Below are 22,849 nucleotides of genomic sequence, written 5' to 3'. Positions count from 1 at the left end.
GTTCTTAAACTGTATACTTCTCAACAAAGCCCTGGCAGAGCAGAGGGGCTCAGGATTGTTCTCCACGGCAGCAGATTCACGCAGGAATGGGTTGCTGTTGAGTATTGTGTCTGTTTTCTCAGCTCTAAAGAACGTGGGAAAGCTTCTGTGAGAGCCCCATTACATCAAAGCCAGTTATGTTAATCATGCGTGTAGTAGATGATGTGGGTGGGAAAAAAGCCGTAAACAAGAACGCCAGGAACTGGTTCCATCTCTCTTCTTTCCAGCGTGTACACGTCTCATACACAAACGACAATGGCATTGAAAACCATCCAGTTCAAGACAAAATTCACCCCAGCCACAGGGAGAGAAGAAATACAAAGATTAAAATTACTGGATATTCCCTAAATACTCACGTTGCCATGACGACAGTACCACTGCCTTGTGTCAATCTTTGATATGGTGAACAAAATCAAAGATTTCATTTTTCTATGACATGAGCTAAGAATAAAATCTTGGTGCTGGAATTGAGTGTTATGTTCTCCAGGCAGAGGAAATGGACATTTATTGGATGTTATTGCTACTTTCTTTGCACTAATGACATTACAAAAGCTCTTTGGGTAATATAATTTGAAACTATCTTTTCTGTATTTCAGGTCATGCAAGACAAGATCATCTGCCTTCCGAAAAGAGTGCAGCCTGCCCAGAACTCTTCTGCTTCCAATGTCTCTCAGGCAGTTATCAGCACCACCCCACTGCCTCCACCTAAGCCCTCTCCAGCCAACCCTGCCACTGTGGAGATGAAAGGGCTGAAGACAGACCTGGACCTCCAGCAATACAGCTTCATCAACCAGATGTGCTACGAGCGAGCCCTGCACTGGTACGCCAAGTACTTCCCGTACCTCGTGCTCATCCACACCCTGGTCTTCATGCTCTGCAGCAACTTTTGGTTCAAGTTCCCTGGTTCCAGTTCCAAGATAGAACATTTCATCTCCATCCTGGGGAAGTGCTTTGACTCCCCATGGACCACGCGGGCACTCTCTGAAGTGTCTGGGGAGGACTCTGAAGAGAAGGACAACAGGAAGAATAACATGAGCAGGTCCAACACCATCCAGCCCGGTCCTGAGGGCAGCATGGTCAACTCCCAGTCTCTCAAGTCAATTCCTGAGAAGTTTGTGGTTGACAAATCTACTGCAGGGGCTCTGGACAAAAAGGAGGGTGAGCAGGCAAAGGCCTTGTTTGAGAAGGTGAAGAAGTTCAGGCTGCACGTGGAAGAAGGTGACATCCTATATGCCATGTACGTTAGACAGACCGTGCTTAAGGTCATCAAGTTCCTAATCATCATTGCGTACAACAGCGCTCTGGTCTCCAAAGTCCAGTTTACAGTGGACTGTAATGTGGACATCCAGGACATGACAGGCTATAAAAACTTCTCCTGCAATCACACCATGGCTCATCTATTCTCTAAGCTCTCCTTTTGCTACCTGTGCTTCGTGAGCATCTACGGCTTGACGTGTCTTTATACCTTATACTGGCTCTTCTACCGTTCCCTGAGGGAATATTCTTTCGAGTACGTCCGGCAGGAGACTGGCATTGATGACATTCCAGATGTGAAAAACGACTTTGCTTTTATGCTTCACATGATAGACCAGTATGACCCTCTCTACTCCAAGCGGTTTGCCGTGTTTCTGTCTGAGGTCAGCGAGAACAAATTAAAGCAGCTCAATTTAAATAATGAGTGGACCCCCGACAAACTGAGGCAGAAGCTGCAGACGAATGCCCATAACCGCCTGGAGCTGCCTCTGATCATGCTGTCTGGCCTTCCGGACACCGTGTTTGAAATCACAGAGTTGCAGTCTCTGAAGCTAGAGATCATCAAGAACGTCATGATCCCTGCCACCATTGCCCAGCTCGACAACCTTCAGGAGCTCTCCCTGCACCAGTGCTCCGTCAAAATCCACAGCGCCGCACTCTCGTTCCTGAAGGAAAACCTCAAGGTCTTGAGCGTCAAGTTTGATGACATGAGGGAGCTGCCCCCCTGGATGTACGGCCTCCGCAATCTGGAAGAGCTCTATCTGGTCGGCTCTCTGAGTCACGACATCTCCAAGAATGTCACCCTGGAGTCCCTGCGGGATCTCAAAAGCCTTAAGATTCTCTCCATCAAAAGCAACGTCTCCAAAATCCCTCAGGCCGTGGTGGATGTGTCCAGTCACCTCCAGAGGATGTGTATTCACAACGACGGCACCAAGCTGGTGATGCTGAACAACCTGAAGAAGATGACGAATCTGACGGAGCTGGAGCTCGTGCACTGCGACCTGGAGCGCATTCCCCACGCCGTGTTCAGCCTGCTCAGCCTGCAGGAGCTGGACCTGAAGGGAAACAACCTGAAGTCCATAGAGGAAATCATGAGCTTCCAGCACCTGAGGAAGCTGACCGTGCTCAAACTCTGGTATAACAGCATCACCTACATCCCAGAGCACATCAAGAAACTGACCAGCCTGGAGCGACTGTTTTTCAGCCACAATAAGGTAGAGGTGTTGCCTTCCCACCTCTTCCTCTGCAACAAAATCCGATACCTGGACTTGTCCTATAATGACATCCGCTTCATCCCGCCCGAAATCGGGGTTCTGCAAAGTTTACAGTATTTTTCCATCACGTGTAACAAAGTCGAAAGCCTTCCAGATGAACTCTACTTTTGCAAGAAACTTAAAACTTTGAAGATTGGGAAAAACAGCCTCTCTGTCCTTTCACCAAAAATTGGAAATTTACTATTTCTTTCCTACTTGGACATCAAAGGCAATCACTTTGAAGTCCTCCCTCCTGAGCTGGGAGACTGCCGGGCTCTGAAGCGAGCCGGGTTAGTTGTAGAAGATGCTCTGTTTGAGACTCTGCCCTCAGATGTTCGGGAGCAAATGAAAACAGAGTAACTTATTTTTCATCAAAACATGACTGAAACACGCTTCTACCAAATACGACATAAAGAATTAGGTAGCTTATTGCCTTTCCTATATTACTTTTGTTTTGTTTTTTGGGGGGGGGGTATTTGCTTTTGTTTTTCACACAAGACAAAATGTACACAAAGATTGAGTAAGGATTATGTATTTTTTAATAAAAATTTAATTGTATTTTTTTCAGTATTAATATTTTAACATTTTATTTGTTCTGGAAGCTAATGCATCTGTTATTATTTTCTCCGAACAGGAATGGGTGAATTCCATCTGGCTTTGGGTTTTTTTTTTTTTTTTCACTTCAGTTCATTCTCATGAAGGAAAGGGATAGTAGGTTGTGTGCTTTTTGGCATATTTTTAAAGGCTGGAGATAACTTTGCCAACACCATTTTAACCTTGTTTAACAACATTTCTACTTGTCTGGGTCCTTGTTTGTGTTTTTATCCTGTGTCATGGCATCTGTGCCATTATTTTAATATCAGCTGCCTTCTTCATTGGCCAACTTTTCCACTCTGTAGGAACTCCAGCGTGTAAGGTTCACATAAGTGCATTGTCACCGAGTGTTAGCGAAAATTCTCCCTCCTCCAACACAGTTAATTGTATCATTTCCTGAACAGCAGCTTCAGTTAGCCTCGGATGGGCTTCTTAAGTGGTTGAAGCAGGCCACCCCCGTTGCTTACCACCCTTGTGTTCATTTATCATTTGTTATTTAGCTGTTTTATATTTTTACCAACATTCTAAAAATTTATCATTAAAAATTAAGCACCCCCCCCCTCATCCACCTCAGTATTGCCATGTGGTACTGGTGAACAACCTTAGGGAAATTAGATTTATTTTAATATTGTAGCAGATAATTAAATTTTAAATCATAGAATCAGAAGCCTGTTTTGAGTAATTTAATCATTTTTGACATCTTGATATGTAGAAGCATCAGATGGCAAGCACTCTTGCTACTAAGGCAGTCTTTCAAAAAGCCGATATAGTCCACGCAGGCCCCGCCCCTTCCTTGGGCCCTGTGCAGTGATTATCAATACACCTCCTGCCTGTTGATCAGAACGGCCCAGTACATACATAGATATAGGTACCAGCTTCCCGCAAGCCTGCCCTGGACGCAGATGCTCGTGATGCAAGCATGGGAACCCCTTGACTCTCTGCTTAAAATCGTATCTTACTTCAGTCGGCCGGTCCTGTCACTTTCCAGATGTGTGACCAGCCGGTAGGTGTGGTCACCTAGCAATAATTCCTGCCTGGTGGCTGGCAAAGCTGTTCCTTGCCTTTGTCTGCCTAAAATCCAGCGAAGTACGCAGACTCGAGCTGCACAGTCCATGACGTAAGGAAAAACCCTAACTCAGCACTGAGAGTAGGAAGGCAACCTGGGGTTTGACACCCTCTTTGAAGAATGCTTTCTTGGCCCCTTGGCCTTGCCCAGCCCTTGTTTTTGTGTCCTGCAGACGTGTAGAAGGCAGCTCTGGGAGGCACTGGGCAGACACAGTTTTGTGTGACTGAAGAGGAGAGCTATAGGTCAGTGACAGAATGTCCAGGAGCATGCCCCAGAGCTGAACTGAGTCCCCCTGGACTACAAAACAGAGAAACAGGGCCAATGCTCATCGTCCTGAGTCCAGCCACACGGAGCAGATGCTTCTGTTTTCCGTTTGAAGTTTCAGCCACGATTTCTTTAAACCTGGAATTGACATAATAATATTTTGAAATACTGTTACACCGTTATGAAGAAGCAATCAATGTTAGCATTCAGAGATCCTAAGTGTGAGTGAGCTCTGTGTCGTGTTCAGAAGCAGCTCTGTCTTAGACAGGGGAATTATGGGCAGATGGTTCTTGAGCATGTGTGACCTGTTGTGAAAAGGTAAACCGAGTCAGTGGCCCATACTGTCTTGAGAGTTAAAATTTATGGTTATTTCCAGCATCACCCTTCAAAGCGAGCTATTCAGGTCAAATGCCGTATTTATGCCCAAGCCTTTACTGGCGTTAGCTGAAAATCCCATATGGCTTCATAACTAAAATAAGTCACCAATAATTCAATTTTATCAAGCTCCCAAAATAATTTGATTTTCATAATGACGCTGCAGACTGGCTCCCAACCTAAGTTGTAAATAACACTCAATAAACCACTGTAGTTCTGTGACTTTATGTTTTAACCAAGAGGAAAATATTCGTAGATCTTTCTACTCAATTTTATAAAACTTCCAAAGCCTCAAACTTAACTTTGAAGACTTTAAATTTTCTGATGCTTGTCCTTTTTAATACAGCAAGCTTTTGTTCACATTCTTGAGTAAGATGCATCTGATCACTGTTTAGCCTTCCAATGAGAAACTCAGGTACCTGAACTGCTGAATTTCCTAGAGTTCTTCGATCCAACTCAGTGCACAGAGGCCGTTCCCCCGGTCACTCTGTGTTTTCCAAGTGCTCTTGCTGAGGAGGTCAGCCAACAATTTGTCCAACCTCGGCTTCACAACGAACTGTTGTGTTAACCTCAAATGTGCCATCTGTATTATTCTGTATTCTTAACTGCAGGGGCAGCTTTCGGCTCACGTGAATAAGCTGTAGAGTGACGTCTAGCCACAGAGTATAGAACAAGCCGCTGTCTGGTGGTGGTTTGGTTGGGAGGTCCTAATAAAGCCCCATAAGGGACTGGCTGTGTGAGTAACAGGCACTTGCCACTCAGACTAAGGACCTGAGTTTGATTCTCGGGGTTCACACGGTGGAATGAGAGAACCAGCTCCCATAAGGTGTCCTCTGGCCTCCACACAAGCACCATGGCGTGAGCACCCACACAAAATGCATCCACTAATTAATGTCATTTTTAAAATCATAAACACACCTAAGAAGATAACACCTCAGAACAGTATTGTGTTTTCTTATTGCAGGATTTGATCTGGTTTTGAATATCAGAATTCTTAATGAGATCAAGTCTGGTGCCTACACGTAGGTCTCTCAGATCGCCCACCCTGCTGCTGTGATGAGCTCCAGCAATCTCCGCGGCATCTTGAACAGCAAACAAAGTCTTCTTTTTCAGGCAGCTCGGGAAATGTCCCTGCCCTGTGGATTTTGTTCATTTTGATTGAAGCCCTGCTTTGGAAGGGTCTGAGACAGGCAGGCTCTTTCTTGGGTCTCTTGGAAGAGAAGGAGTTCAGTTTCTTAGCACATGCTGGTTTCTGTTTTAGCTTCTCTCAGTCTCTGGTCCAGTTTCACCCCAGATGCCCAATCAGCGGTGTTGGCATTCCAACAGGAACATTTATGGTCCACTTATACAAAATTCACTCACAGTACTCTTGCAAATAAACATAAATTGTTGATGTAATTTCAGCTTTTCAGAAAGTAGACAGAGACAGCATCCGTGTTATCCTGTGATTCCTGAACGTGTGGTGCTGAATCCAGTTTACACTGGAGCAGGCAGGATCTCGGGAACAGGGTCATACTCAGTGAACAAAATGGCATGGTGGCCATGAGAGTTTCTAGAAGGCTCTACATGAAGCTTGCATCTTGTCTGTTTAGAGACAAAGTAAAAAAAACTCTTAGCTAGGGCTGCCATGAGTTTTCAGATTTAGCTCCCAATCTTCAAAGTTCTGATGATTTGACATCAGCCTTCCAAACAAGTATGCACCCCATTCCCCTTTTCCAATGGCATCCACTAATAAAGATGGTGTCTTTATGTTTGTCTGAGGGAGAGAAAAGAGAGTCTCCCTCTGGTCCCAAGGAATTATTTTTTAACCAGACAGATATAAAACACGTACTGCTTAACTTATTGACCAAATAGCAACCACTATGTGTTTAGGGTTTGGTTTGGTTTCTGAGCCCAGGCTGACGTTGAACTTGAGAGCCTCTTGCCTCACCTTCCTGGGCCCTGGATTACAGGTGTTCCCCCTGACCAGAATGGTCTCTAATGTATTTGTTTGTCTCCATTCTCCCACCGTGCTCTTGGGGTTGCCGCTCCATGCCTTACGTGCTTGCTCCGTGTTTGTCTTGCATTTGTTTACGGTGTTCACATGCATTCAGATTGTCGAGTGCTGGCAAACTTCTTGGACTGTCCAATAAAAAGACTGAGAATTTATTTGTCATAATACATGTTCATGAAAGGAAATGTCTTAATGTTACTTGGCTATGTAGTGTATAGGAACAAACATAACTTAAATAAAATCATTTTTGTAACTTAACTTGGGGATACGTCCTTTTCTTACTTGCTTGTAGAAGTTGCACTTCTCCTTTGCTCTTCAGCCATTACCAAGGTTCCCTGGGCTGCAGGAAACAGGCTCATTTGCCCTTACTGTTGGAGCTAGTTTTTATAATTGTGAGTAATTGTTTCCTTCCTTAATTCTGGCTGCATCTGCCTAAGGTGTCCCTGGAGCGTCGTTTGTGTAATTAGTGCTTTAATGTATAATCGGGAGGACAATTTTTGTACATTTGCCAAATCAGATTGTACAATGGCTACCCAGCTCAGCCTTCAGTAAATACCCTTACTGTTACTTAACGGAGTAAGAATGGTCCTGCACAGCCAGAGAGGCATTCTCTAATTAAGCACACACTTACGGAAGCCCGCTTCAAGACAATTCTACACACCATTGCAGAGAGTAAGAAAACCATGGCGAGTATTGACTACTCTCGTGGCTGAGCTGTCATCACACGTATTTTCTGGGTAGAACTGCGTTGCTGGTAGTCGTGTCTGGGGCAGGACGGTTTGATGAGGAATGATGGTGAGTGGTGGGAGGGGCTGGGTGAGCTGTGTCTCTGAGAGCACTTAGAGACGAAAGCTGATGCCCCAGATTCTGTGTGCTGTGACTTCAGAGCAGCTCACACACCAGGACAAGTCCCTGCCCTGTCACTGTTCCGTCTTCCAGAATGTTCTTTCATAAGGAATATTAAGATAAACTGAAGCCAAGCAAACGAGGTTAGTTACTATTGTTGGCCAGCCTTTCACTTGAGGGGTTACATAAAGGTGCAAGGGGAAGTCCCCAAAGTTCTTTTGAGACTTGCTAGGGATGTGTCTTAGTCATGTCTGTGTTGTTGTGATAAAACACCAAAACCAAGGCAACTTACAGAAAGAATAGTTACTTGGCTCATGGCTCCTGAGGGTAAGAATACAGCATGGCAAGGAAGCCCCCAGCACGCTGGCTGGAGCTACAGGGTAAAAGTCCACAGCTCCAGCTGCAAACAAGAAGCAGAGAGACATTCTGGGGTCTTGTGAAAACTCAAAGTCCTCCCAGAGACATACTTCCTCCAGTGAGGCCACATGTCCTAATCCTCCTCTAACAGCAGCCATGGACTGGGAATCAAACTTTCTAAAGTCCGAGGTTTAGGGGAAACATCTCATGCAAACTGCCACGGGGTACGTCCAGTCTTACACAGTGTAGTTTTGAATGTCATCCTACATAAGAAAGCAAAACACTTTCATTAGTCACATCATTGTTTGCATGTAAATCTATGAACACAGATGATAAACTGGATTTCACATCTGAGAATATTTGAAAGGTCAGATATAATGACTCGGGCTTGTAATCCCAGCACTCAACATTCTGAGGAAGGTTGCTTCAATTTGAGGCTATCCTCGGCCATCTAAGTAAATTCCAATCCAGCCTAAACTGCAGCATGAGAAAGAAAGAAATACATGTAAATTTAAAATAAACCTATTTGAACCCAGCAGTGTACAAATAAGCATCTACCTGACCAGGTGTAGGTGGAGTCTGCTTGCTTGTTTCCTGGCCGCCCAGACCCAAAATAATCACACAGAAACTATATTAATTAAAACACTGCTTGGCCAATAGCTTAGGCCTCTTATGAACTCTTACATCTTAAATTAACCTGTTTCTATTATTCTATGTATTGCCACGAGGCTTGTGGTTTACCAGAAGGTTACAACGTCTGTCACCTTCGGCAGCTACATGGTAGTGTTTCTCTGACTCTGTCTAATTTTCTCTATCTCTGCTTGGAATTCCTGCCTTGCTCTATTCTGCCTGCAATATACTCAAAGCAGATTCTTTATTAACCAATGGTAACAAAACATATTCACAGCATACAGAGGAGAATCCCCCATCAACCAGGCATGCCATAAATGAGTGTTCTCCAATCTTTAATGTTTTATGAAAAATTATACAAGTAAGCAACAGTACTATCAAACATCTACACCAAGTGGTCCATTTTGATAGACTAAGAAATTTTTGTACTGGTAAAGTCTAAAAACAAGTAAACATGTACCGCCCTGTTGTTGTTGCTGTCGTTGTTGTAATTCCTTATAGGATTCATTTTATTTCAAGTCAGCTTATACCCAGACATACATATTTCTGTGTTTGAAGCCAGGCATAGTGGCTTCCATGTGTGATCTGACTTGGCAAATGGAGACAGGAACTGGTGATGCCAAGGCCAGATTTGGCGTCATAGCAAGACCCTGTCTCAAAATTAATTAAACAAGTAGATTTAAAAGTAAATGTTTGGTGTGTCGTGCTTTTTCTGGGGCCACCAGCTAGCTCCCAAATCAGCGTGTGGAGATTATTCTTAGTTTTGAATGCTTGACTTAATCTTAGCTCTTATTTTAGTCTGTTTCTCTTTAGCTATGTTTTGCCTTCTGGCGTTTTACCTTCCTTCCTCCTTCCCTCCCTCCCTCCTTCCCTTCCTTCCTTCCTCCTCCCTCCTTCCCTCCCTCCCTCCCTCCCTCCCTCCCTTCCTCTCTCCCTTCCATCCTTCCTTCCTTTCTTATATCTTACTTTCCTGCTTTCATGTCTGGCTGGCTGATGATTGCCTGGTTTCTCTTTCTCCTTCATTCCCCTCATTCTTCTTTTTCCCTAGATGTTTCCCCCCAGTTATTCTTTCTGCCTGCCAGCCCCACCTGTCTCTCTCCGCCTAGCTACTGGCGGCTTGGCTTTTCATTAGATCAATCAGTTGCCTTAGAAAGTCAAGGTGAAACAGCAACACAACTTTTCATAATTAAACAAATGCAGCAAAAACAAATGTCTGAGATCTTTACATTGTTAACAAATGCAGCAAAAACAAATGTCTGAGATCTTTACATTGTTAACAAAAGCAGAAGAAACAAATGTAACATCTTTACATTGTTAACAAAGGCAGAAGAAACAAATGTTCGAGATCTTCACATTGTTAACAAAGGCAGAAGAAACAAATGTAACATCTTTACACAGTTCACTTGGAGTCATCTTTACACAGTTCACTTGGCGTCTGTAGCAGAAAAACAGTTTGCTCAGAATCGAAGGCTGCTTTTATCTGCTCTCTTTAGGTCCTGTACTCTGGAGTGTGACTCAGTGTAACTCAGTGTGAAGTATTCCTGGTAGTCACACTCTAACTCTCAACAGCAGAGTCAGTCTGGTGATGAACTTCACTGTTTTATGCATCTAGAAACAGACAGGATGTTGGCAGCCATTGGGTCTGTGTGTTCAAAACCAGATATTCGACTCCAGTCACAACAACTCCATCTGGACAATTACCTACATAAATGTTTAAGTCTAAGTAACACATAAAGGACCAGATTGTATATACAGACACCACCTGAAGAGTTAAATAACCTTTGATGTGGGCTGGGGAAATGATGCTGCCACTTGCTTAATAGGTGACCTCCGACTGTTTGATGTGATTTAAAATTTGGAGTTTAGTTCAAATGCTAATGTTTAAAAATAGTCTCAACCAGAGTAAACCAGCTGAATAATATTATTATATAATCTGACTCAGAAACTCCTAGTGACTACTGGTTATTTCAGTTACAGATCTGATCAGGTTTCTGTATCAAAAATGAAAGTCCCAAAAACAAATAAAATAAAATTTTAAAATTAAAAAGCTGGGCATGATGGCTTACACCTGTGACTTGGCATGCAGAAACCAGAGGCAGGAAGGTCCCAAGGTTGAGACTAGCCTGAGCCCAGTAGCAAAAGCTTGTCTCAAAAACAAAATGGTCTAAAATAAGTCTAAAAACTTTATAACGTCATTTTCTGTAGCTCTGATCACACTGTAGGGACAGTTACCAAGCACAGCTTGTGTTTGCTCCTCAAAGCAGTTTTAAACGCTTTAGAACCCTACGTGTTTTCAGTGTTCACGGGGAGAAAAGGGAAAGCACACAAAAACGTATCCCATCCTTTGGAGGTGCTTAATGGACCAGGAATGTACAGGGATGAACTAGCCCGAGTGTGTGGAACAACCTGAGATATACTTTTAAGGGATTTAAGATATGTACATTTCTTTCTAACATTTTAAATTTATGTTGTGACTTGGGCCACTCTCAGCCTCATTGGGGTGATCTTAGGCCCTGTCCTGTTTCTCCTTCAGAAGTCCAAGAAGCGCAGAACTAAACTTTAAGTGAGCAGCACTCAACACTGGGGAACAGCACTCACCACCAGGGCTCTACCAGGTTCTACCAAGCAGGCTCCATGAAATAAGTAATAAATCAATAGCACTCAATCAATCAAGAGGCCTGCATGAGATCCTCTATCCATTAAGGTTCTTCAGTCCTGAGCACAGTTCCTCCTCCGTGAGTTTCCTAAAGCTGCCACAGTAAAGGAACACAAGCTAGAAGGCAGAAATAGATATTTAATATCACAGAGAGAAAGTCTAAATTGGAAGTCTCCATCAGGTCTCAGCCCTCAGAGATGGAGATCCTCACAGAAGAAGGGGAAGGAAGAGTGTAGGAGCCAGAGGGGTCGAGAACAGCAGGAGAACATGACCCACAGAATCAGCTAAGCAGGGCTCACATGAGCTCCCAGAGATTGAAGCAGGGAGCACATGGTCTTGTGGCCTGCTTGGGTCTGCTTGGGTCTGCTTGTGGTTGTTAGCTTGGTGTTCTTGTGGGACTCCTAACTGTGGGAGTAGGTGTGTCTCTGACTCTGCTGTTCGTCTTGTGTTCAGGTTGCCTCATCCAGCCTCCATAGCAGGGCTTTCACCTTGTCTTACTGGATCTTGTTTTGTCCTGTGTTGCTGTCATCTCTTGCAAGCCTGCTCTTTTCAGAGGAGAAAACGGGGAGTGGAGCTGGGGGAACAGAGAATCAAGAGAGCTGGGAGGAAAATAGGGAGGGGAAACTGAGGTTAGGATGTTTTGTGTGAGAGAAGAATCTATCTTTTAAATTGAAAAAAAAAAGAAGAAGAAATTTAACATCACAGTTCTGCCTCGCGGTTTGGTTTGGGCTTTGTTTGGGGAGTCTCACTGTGTAGGCTCAGCTAGTGTCTGGCTCAGTGGTCCCAGCTCTCTAGCTGCTGGGACTGCAAGGATGTTCTGTCACTCCTGGCTTCTCAGTTCTGCATTGGAGGCACATCTACAACACAGCAGTGTTTCTGAGGGCTGGGCGGGGTGTGGTGGTTTGCAGGAAGTCCTTGGTGACCTTGACTCATAGATGCCTCACTCCTGTCTCTGCTATCCTTTTTCAGATGGTCCTTTCCTGTGTATGTCAACATCTATGTCCAAATTTTCCCCTTGACAAGGACACAGTGTTCTAGTTTTCTTTCTGCTGATATGACAAAAACACCCTGACAGAAAAAAAATAAAGCAACTTAGTGGGCCAAGCATGGTGTCGCATGCCTTAAATCCTAGCACTCAGTAAGCAGAGGCAGGCAGATCTTTATATAAGTGACACAGAGTGCCAGACCAGCCAGGGTGACGCAATGAGACCCTGGATTTAACAATAACAACAACAAAATTAAATTAATTTTTTAAAGGAGGCTAAGAGGGAAAGTGTGTATGTTAGCTCACAAGTCCGGGTAGGTGGTAGGAACCTAAGACAGCCTCATCACATCCATAATCAAGAGCATGGAGAAATGGGTGCATGGAGGCTCAGTAGCCTGCTTGCTCTCTCCTCTCTTATGCAATGTGTGAGCTCCTGCCTAGGGAATTTTGCTTCCCACAGTGGACTGAGTCTCCCCACATTAGTTAAGATAATCAAGGCAATCCTCTGCAGACGTGCTCATGGGCCAACCTGATACAAGCTATCCCTCACTTAGATTTACTTCCCCAGAGATTCTGTATGGAGTCAGGTTGACAGTTAAACACATGATGGTATTGAATTTCTGCAAACACTCTTATCACTAGTATTTTAGACTTGATCTTAATCAAAACAACTACCTTCTTGGTATGGAGAGCTGGACTTCAGCACCAGGAGACGCACAGACAGAACTGAACCTGAGATTCTGGGCAAGATACTTTACTGTATAGATGAGTCTAATCTAAGCTCATTAGAAACAGAAGTTGGATGCTTAGGCACTGCTAATCCAAAAGTTTTCAGATAGTGTCATGACTTAGCAGTTAAAAGCATGTACCTCTCTTGGACAAGATCTGAGCTTGGATCTAGCATCCACAGCCAGCAGCTCACAGCTGCCTCCAACTCTGGTTCAGAGGGATCTGACACCCCCTTCTGGCCTCTTTAGCCAACTGCAGTTCTGTGCACATACTCCTACACAGTTACACATTCATACACATGGTTTAAATCATAAAAATAGGGGCTAAAGAGATGGCTCAGCAGTTAAGAACACTAGTTGCACTTCCAAAGGACCCAGGTTCAATTCCCAGCACCCACATGGCAGCTCGCAACAGTCTGTAATGCCAGCTCCAGGAGATCCAACACCCTCACACAGATATACATGCAGGCAAAACACTGATGTACGTAAAATAAAAATAAATAAATATATCTTCTTTAAAATATAGTGTTTCAAGAAGCTTTAGTTCTTCATCTTGGGAAGACTTGAGAGCATGTAAGTTTCTGGTTTTATATCTGTTCTAATTAACAGATATCAATGTGTATCTATTTTAATATAGTATGCCAGTCCAAACTTCACAGTGCAAAGACTATTTCATGACTTTCATACTCTGACAGTAAGAAATTTGGACAAGACACTGGGAAGACAGCTCCTTGGCTGGCAGGACTTGATGGCTGGGAGTTAGAATCATGTGGCGGCATCTTTAGCCTGTATCTGGCATTTGGCTCTCTTCACAGGCTGAAACCTTGGCTGGGCCAACCAGCCAGAACAAGCTTCTCCACACAGCCTGGGCGTCTTCCCAGCATGGCAGCTTCAGGGTGTGAGATGTCTTATGATAGCTTAGGGCTTCAAAATGAAGGTTTGAACACACAGGAGGGAAGCGGACTACCTTTTATGGGCTGATCTTGAAAGTCTCACACATCACTCCTGCTGTGCTGTATCAGGGAACCTCTGTCGAGATGGTACAGCTTTCGACAGCTGCACAGAAAACACAGACCCCACCTTTCTGTTGAAGAAGTGTCAGAGAGAAAGAGGAAGAAAAAAAGGAGTAAGGGAGAGAGAGAGGCAGGAGACAGAGAGAGAACTGGGAATCCCTATGATTGTAAGTACCCTGTTCTGGTTTCACTTCCTGTTGCCATAATAAAATAACCTAATGAAAAAAATTTAAGGAAGAAAATGAATTTATTTCAGCTCATAATTCCAGGCTGCAGACTATTGTGGGGACAGGACTTGGAGGAACTAATCGCATAGAAAAAAGCAGAGAGAGAATGAATGCATGCATGCCTAACTGTGTTTAGTCCTCTCTTTACATGTATACAAAGCAGAATCCAAGCCCCTCTGGAATGCTGCCTCCCACAGGGAATTGATCTTCTGTCAGGGTCCAGCCTTGACAGGGTTCACACCTTCCAGGGTAGGGGCCTGTGGATTAGAAATGTCAAGCAGACAAGACAGAGATACAAAAGAAATAGACAGAGACACAGAATAGAACCAGGAGGGCAATCCAGTGAATACTGAATTCACCTGTGTTTATTTTCTATATGATTACACACCTCGATCCTAAAAGGATGAGAAGAAGGCAAAAGACTGCTTTCCCATGATACGAAGAACAAACAGAGCAATTACCCCTTCGATACCTGAAGTATCAAGCAGCTATTCCCTGAGTGACACATTCTGTTGTTTAGGCATGACATGCAGTGACTACACCTTAGGCCAAGCATCTTATAGGCAGCCACTCCCTGGGCCAAACCTTCTGTCATATCCTTGAAGGAGCAGGAATAGGCTTGAATTCTCTGACCTTTGGTCAGAGTGGAATGAACCCACTTCTGTGGGCTCCCACAGTCTTCCCACCCATTTCTGAAATATGTCACAGACATGGCCACAGGCCGACCTGATCTAAACAGTCCCTCATTAAGACTTTCTTCTCAGGTAATACAAGATCATGTCAAATTAACAATTTCTACTAACCATCACAAACCTGTACCTATATACATACATACATGCATACATACATACATACATGCATACATACACAGACAGTATTGTGATCATCTACCACTGTCACGGAGTCCCACCCAAACCTTTCCTATCATATCATATATGGAGGCAACACTCCTACAGTGTTCCATGTATAAGGCCCCAACCTTAATGTTGCTGTCATTTAGATATGAGAAGTATGGGGTCCATAGAGTGTAAGTTTCATTAATTACACCGATTATTGTAGAAAATGAGAAAATTGAGAAAGCCTTTTTTCTTCACCCTTTTCCTGTTTTAAGGTAAGACAGCTTGGCAGAGTGTGCATTGTAAAATAGCTTGAAGAAAGCTGTTGTTCTTTTTTACTAAGTCTTATTTTTAAGGATCTTATTTTTACTTTTCTGTAGAAGAAAGTTTCTGTCCTGCCCAGTCCCACAGCCACTCAGTCCCAAATAAACACACAAAGGCTCATATTATAAACTGTTTAGCCTATTGCTCAGGCTTATTACTAACTAGCTCTTACAACGTAAATTAGCCCATAATTCTTGTCTATGTTTAGTCATGTGGCTTGGTACCTTTTTCAGCAAGGCATTCTTATCTTGCTTCCTCTGTGTCTGGCTGGTGATTGGGTGATGGTGGCATGTGTCTTTAATCCCACTACGTGGGAAGTCCCAGCTCTGTGCATAAATTTTTAAATTACGTATATATGTGTAAGTACACATGAGTGTAGTACTTTGAGAGGCCAGCAGAGAGAGTTGGATCCCCTGGAGCTGCAGTTACACAGGAGACTGTAGGCCACTTGGCATGAGTGCTAGAAATTGAACTCAGGTCTTCTACAAGAACAGCAGTATGTGCTCTTAATTACTGAGCCATCTCTCCAGCCCCTTGCATTTTAAAAATCATCTTTTTGCAGGGTTTCAGCTAACACTTTCAAAGTTTCATTTAATTATCAGCTGTTTCTCCCAGTATAAGCAGAAAATGTCCAGTGGTGATTAGAAACGCATGCACTGTACGTGGAAGTACACCCTGGTGACTTACACAAATTGCTAAAAGAAGATGCCTTTTTGGTTTTAGTGGTTAAACAAAGAGGGGAAATTGGGTGACCTTAACAAAGCCCTTTAGCTTCTTTCTATTTCCATTCCAATAAAGCCCTAGCCAGCTGCCCCCTCTTGGCCAGCTTTAGTGAAAGTGACAATCCTCTACAGTAGCCAAAATGGTCAGGCAGACATGCTTTGGAGGCATAGATCCCTTCAGCCGGCCACACCCTTTCAGCTCAGTAGGAACATTTGAGGCTTGTAAAAGTTTTCTAGGAAACAATTACTCATGAGCAAAGGGACCAGAAAAGTTCCAGAGATGATCTCCAGCAGGCAATTTGACTAGCAGTGGGCAGCCTGCCGAATGACGCCCAGTAGAAACTATGACTATGGAACGCTAGTAAGATCTGCATAATGCCTCCAGCCTACCGAGTCTTCAGAGCAGCTCACCGAGGGCTACCCTCACTCATGTCCACCCTTGTGAAAATCCACCAGCATATTCAGCTCCAGAAGGAGAAGAGGAGGAGGTCAAAAAAGAAGGAGGAGGAGGAGGAAGAGAAGGAGAGAAGGAGGAGAGGGAGGAGGAGGAGGAGGAGGAGGAGGAGGAAGAGAAGGAGAGAAGGAGGAGAGGGAGGAGGAGGAGGAAGAGGAGGAGAAGGAGGAGAAGGAGGAGGAGGAGGAGAAGAGGAAGAGGAAGAGGAAGAGGAAGAGGAAGAGGAAGAAGAAGAAGAAGAAGAAGAAGAAGAAGAAGAAGAAGAAGAAGAAGAAGAAGAAGAAGAAGAAGAAGAAGAAGAAGAAGAAGAAGAAGAAGAAGAAAGAAGAGGAAGAAGCTGCTGGTCGATGGGTCCCTTCAGATTCAGAGGAAATTAAACATTAAACTCTCCCTACCCTCATACCCTGCCCTCTAAGCCTCCTTCCCTCCTTTGGGATGCATAAATTCCCAGTGTGTTCATATTTTCGGGCCATTGACCCTGCCCGTTTTTGCAGAGATCTTTCCTTTGTCTGCTCACCATTCCACAGACTTCAAGTCTTCCCTGTCCCTTCATCTCTCTGGGGACCCACAGCAGGTTCCTGGATACTTCTGAGACTGGTGATCGTTTGGATAGAAGTCAGGGCATGAATGAGAGCAGAGCAAACGCCTTTAGAACTACCTGCTCTAATGGAAGCCCTGCCCATCCCACTTCCTGACCCCCCTCCTAATTCATACCCCCCACTCTTCCTTTGTAAAGGTAGAGCCAATGCTTTCCTTTCCTGGCTTCTCACACTGATTAGTTCCCCACTTCCTCTTGTCACCCTCGCAGCTTATTGAACATTGTCGTTTGTTTGTTTTGTCTTTTTAGGCAGGGTCTTACTACGTTAGCCAGGTTGGCCTTGAATTTGTCGACTTTGTGGAGTATTCACCGGAACAACTGTTCGGACACAGGTTTAAGCCGATAGAAGGTCTTTATTAGCCAGCCAGCTATTGTACTGTGTGCTCAGGATCCCAGTGGAGCAAGGAGTTTTTCACACGGTGAGCTTTTTAACCACACACACACACACACACACACACACACACACACACAGTGTGGGAGAATTGTCTGTATTCTGTCAATCATGTATTTTAATAAAATGCTGATTGGCCAGGCAGGAAGTATAGGCGAGTAAACCAGATAGGAAGTAGAGGTGATGAAAAGAGAACAGGAGAATTCTGGGAAGCAGGAAGCTCCCTCTGCCACTCCTGCGCAGACCACCGAAGAGGCAGCAGCCCAGCTGAGAAAGGTACAGAGCCATGTGGCTAATGTAGATAAGGATAATGGGGTAACATAAGTTATAAGAGCTAATAAGTAGCCTGACCTAATGGACCAATCAGCTTTGTAACTTATAGAGATCTCTGTGTGATTGATTTTCCTTGGGATTTACCGGTTGTGGGGTACTGGGCGGGACAGATACCCCAACAAGCCGGCCCTCATACTACACACACATACACACACACACAATGCCCTGGGTTGACATACTTCAGTTAACAAGAACAGTTAGCCGGAAGCAGAACTACAGAAGCCAAAGAAAAGCAAGGATAGTACGTTTAGAGACTTTCCCAGAACTATGGACTTTGATGGATTAGATCTTTGTTTTTATTTTTGGCAGATGGTGCTTTCTCTGCCCTGAGTTTTATAGCCTGAATGGTACTGTAACAATGGAGTCAATTGTACTAAGGTGTGGAGCCCTGTCCCAGGGAGCTCATGAGATCATGCCTCCTGGGAAGCTGAACTTCAAGTGCTTACCACTGAGTCTGGCTTCATAGTTCTCCTCAGCCCTCAATGCGCTACCTCTTTTCAGGGGAATCTGCTCTCTGCTCTGCAACCGACCTGTCCAATCCCTGCCTGACCTGCACCTCTTCCTGCCTCTCCTGTCTTCTCGGAGTCTCCTCTTTTCTTGTCCTCTACATGACGAGCGCTTATGCTCGGTCTTCAGTGCCCCTTCGGTGTCCTTACCCCGCCCTCGGGACCCTGTTTGCACGATTGCTAACTTGGGGACCTTCCTACAGTGACTTTCACGTTTCTGCCTCTGTCTGGGACCTCTTTTCTCCCTCCCACCCTACCTGTGTCCTGGACATTTCCACTTATCCTGTCTTCCTAAGCTGAAAGAGTTAAAAACAAATATAAACGTGTGTGTGTGTGTGTGTGTGCGTGTGTGTGTGTGTGTGTGTGAGAGAGAGAGAGAGAGAGAGAGAGAGAGAGAGAGATATCAATGCTATGGCCTCCAAGATGTCTCCGCACACAGCTCAGGCTCCCTCCCTTCCTGTTTTCTCTCCTTTTCTCCACCTCCAGATTAGATTCACAGACACATTTGCTCTCCTCCTCTGCTCCAAACACCTTCCTGTGTCTACTCAGGTCTACAGGCTCCCCTGACTCTCCATGTCCTCCCTTCACAAGCTAAGCCTGGCTTGTGTTTCCTGTGAGCCTGTGATCACTATGCAGTTCCCTGACGTGACCTCGAGGTGATACATTTAACTCTCTATTCTTTGTTTATATTAAAGATATCCATATCCTAGCCTGTGCTGGGTAGTTTTATGTCAAGTTGAGACAAGCTAGAGTCTTCTGAGAGGAGGGAGTCCCAGTTAAAAAGGTGTCTCCATAAGATCAGGCTGTAGGCAAGTCTGTGGGGTGTGTTCTTAATTAGTGATTGAAGGGGAAGAAACCACCATTGTGGGTGGGGCTAGCCTGGAATGGTGGTCCTGGATTCTATACGAAAGCCATGGACAGCAAGCTAGTAAGCAGTTCCCCTCCATGGGGTCTGCATCAACTCCTGACTCCAGGTTCCTGACCTATGTGAGTTCCTGTCCTGACTTCCTTCAGTGATGAACTCTGATAGGGAAGTGTAAGCCAAATAAATCCTTTCCTCCCCGACTTGCTTTGGTCAGGTGTCTCATCACATTGATAGCAACTGTAACTACACATAGCCCTTCCCCAGAAGCACGAGGATACTTTGTATCCTAGTACTGGGAGCACTCCAGTTCTGCCCTAACTGTTGTAAATTCCTCCTCATCATTTACCAGTCCTGTTTCCAATCAAAATAAAGACTTTGTGCCCGTGGCCGCTGTCCTGCTTCTTGTCAGTGATTTAACTGTAAGTTTTGATAGGAGCAATGTAAAATGAAGTAGCAATGTAGGAGCATATGTAAATCAGCCGGGTGGAAACCAGCTGTGGCAAGGCTCAGATAGAGCGCGGGGCCAAGTGGAACAGGGCAAAGGACTTCTTCCCCGAAAGTTCAAGAATGTTGGGTTGCCGGAGATACAGATGGTAAGGGCTATGGCCGAAAGTCTGGCCTGGCCTTCTAAGCCGGGAATCCACATGACATAATGTGTTCGTGTCACACTCTGGCTGTTACATCTTATCTCTGCTGCTTTCACCATGCACAGACTGGAGAAAAGCCCCTGGTTTCCGAGACCCAGCGACTTCATCTGTAAACGAGAGAGGTACCCCAACAGCGGCTGCAATGGTCAACGTCAGGTGTGGCTTACATATTTATATAGCTCAGTGCTTCAGCACTTATTCTTAATAAAAACATGAGGGCTGAGGAAATAAGCTCAGTCAGTAAAGTGCTTGCAGGGCAAGCGCGAGGGCTGGAGTTCAAACCCCAGCACAAGCATAAAAGGCTCACGTCCAATCCCAGCACTGGGAAAGTGAAGACAGGCAGATCCTCGGGGCTCGCTGGCCACCTAGTCTAGCCTAATCAGCCAGGCTCAGGTCTCAGTAAAAGACCTTGTCTCAAAAAACAAGGTGACTGGTTTCAGACGAAAGAACTGGTGTTTGACCCCTGGCCTCCGCATGAACTCACACACACACACACACACACACACACACACACACACACACGCACGCTGGTTTTATGATGACATATAGTTCAAAGTCTAGAAATGTAAAACAGCCTCTAATAGCAAATATTTTCCTAAAATCAGCACTTACTTAATGCCCACAGTGCCCTGGGCACTATCTAAAAGACAGTGAATTTGAATCCAGGCCTTTGAAGAACTGGAGCACTAAAGGCTAGTTAGGGGTGAGCAGTCCCCACTGGGCAGCATAGCAGGTAATAGAGTGTGTGAGCAGATCCTTTGTAGTTGACCAGCACTCTCTGAGCACCTTCCCGGCACCAGACACCCTAGGTGCTGAAGGATGACAAATGAGGGGCTGGGGAAGAGACCCTAGTCAGATAAGCACTTGGCACACACTTGAGTTAGATCCCCAGCACCATATGCGATGCAGGGTGTGTCAGCACACACCTGTAATCCCAGCACTAGGGAGAGAGACAATAGCACTCCTGGAGATCACTGGCCGGGGAGCATAGCAATTAGAGAGAGTCCCAGGACCCAGTAAGAGAAGCCCTGACTCAAGAAGATCAAGGAGGACAGCTCCTGAGGACACCACCCAACCTGACCTCTAACCTCCCCCAAGTGCACACAGACACACCCACATCTAGACACACACAGAAAGAGAGGAGGAGGGGACTGGAGAGATGGTTGTGGTTCACAACGAATCATTATCTCTGGTTTCAGGAGGACCAATCCCCCTTCTGATGTCCTCAGGCACTAGACACACATGTGGTACACAGACATATATGCAGGCATATATGCAGACTTTTACCCTCATATGCATAAAATCAATCTGAAAAAAAATAAAAAGAATGAAAATCTAATCATGTGACCTTTGTTCTCAACAAAGCTAACAGGAAAAGCTATTTGCTTAGGCAAATAGCTACAATGTGTCGTATGAGCTAGCCCCAAAGCAGGTTCATACTAGAATCCCAAGGAAGCTGGGATCTCCAAGACACCTACCCAGAGGAAAGATTCCAGCAGGGAACCTAGATAGGATCTTCACCCAGGGGACCTCACAAACAGACATGAGAAGATGTCAGGAAAAGGAATTCTGGATGGGGACAGAGGCCTGAAATGCGGTGTCACTAGAGGGCATGGGACAGAGGGAAGAAAGTTCATGAACTGCTTACATAGAGAGCAGAAAAAGAAATGTCAGGGTCATCTTGAGGGCACCCTAGAAATGATACGCTAGAATACCTTATCTTAGCTTTCCAGCATTGGGAAGTGGAAGAGTATAACCCTGAGTCATGCCCAAGACTAGGAAAGGGCCCAGCCTGCAACTGAGTTGGTACAGTGGTCACGTAGCATGTGTGGAGAGCCCAGGACTCCATCCCCAGCCCTGCAAAAAAGCAGACATCATGAAATGGTCTGCGACCCCCAGTACTTGTGAGGTAGGGGCAGGAGGAACTCAAGGCATCTGTTGGCTACGGAGCAAGTTAGAGGCCCGCGCAGGCTGCATTGAGACCCTTCTCAAAAACAGGGGAGCTGACTGGAGAGGTGGGTGAGTCAATGAGGAAAGAGCTGGCCGTGGAAGCGAGAGGACGTGGGCCCAGATCTCCAACGCCTAACATAAAAGCTGGGTGGAGACAGTGGCTGACCTGTACCCACAGAGCTCAGGAGGCAGAAGCAGTGCTCTCCCAAGCAAGCTGGCTAACTACACCATACTAGCTGAACTGGGGAGCTCTGGATCCATGCAGAGAGAGCTATCAAGAAAGACACGCAGCATCAACCTCTGACCCTCACTGTGTACACACGCACATGGGTGCTTGTGCACCTGTCCATGTGTGAATGTGCACATGTGCACACCACACAAAAACATGTGCAAAAAAAATTCCATGGAGAGGGAAAAAAACGAAAAACAAAAAGCAAAACCAAAGCCAGGGTAGTTTTGCAGAGTTTGGGATCCTCATCTTTGTTTTCAAACCTAATAAGAAGAATTAAAGGCCAAGAGAGTAGCCGAGGCAGCAGACAACGACCAGAGCAAATCTCTCTGCACAAGAAAGACTCAAACACTAATGTGTCAACTTGTCCATGACATCATCACTAGACTTCAGGAAAGTACCAAGCAGAGTCATCTTCCTGGGTCCCTGCCTGTCCCCTTTTATCCTCTGCTTTCTTCCCTTGCTCACCTGCCATTGTTTTAGCAGTCCTGCCTAGGGCAAGAATTTTGCCATGCTGGTCTAGGGAGATGGCCCACGAGAGCGCAAGGGCCTTCCACAGCGCTCGTGTAAAGAGCCAGTTGTGATCGTGGGAACTGTAATCCAGCAGCTGGGGGTGCAGAGCCTGGACGAGCCCAGGGACTGGTTCACCTGCCTCATTGAGGAGCCTCTGGTCTCAGAGCACAAGGGAGTTTACCGGGGTGGTGTCTGAACACC

At 45.2% G+C, this 22,849-nt stretch overlaps 1 protein-coding gene across 1 annotated transcript in view; it reads left to right on the top strand.

Annotated features, from left to right (window-relative positions):
* Positions 1-7,096, top strand: part of Lrrc8c (leucine rich repeat containing 8 VRAC subunit C) — an 82,614-nt gene extending 75,518 nt beyond the window's left edge. The window contains exon 4 of the mRNA XM_048447132.3: positions 636-7,096. Coding sequence (XP_048303089.3) covers positions 636-2,906 — 2,271 coding nt within the window. The 3' untranslated portion in view covers positions 2,907-7,096. The remainder of the gene's footprint in view (positions 1-635) is intronic.
* Positions 7,097-22,849: the final 15,753 nt, after the last annotated feature.

This window comes from Myodes glareolus, chromosome 8, assembly GCF_982192425.1.
Source record: "Myodes glareolus chromosome 8, mMyoGla1.1, whole genome shotgun sequence".
Lineage (NCBI taxonomy): Eukaryota > Metazoa > Chordata > Mammalia > Rodentia > Cricetidae > Myodes > Myodes glareolus.
The sequence above is the reverse complement of the archived record's forward strand: the minus strand, read 5'-3'. Positions and strand labels throughout refer to the sequence as shown.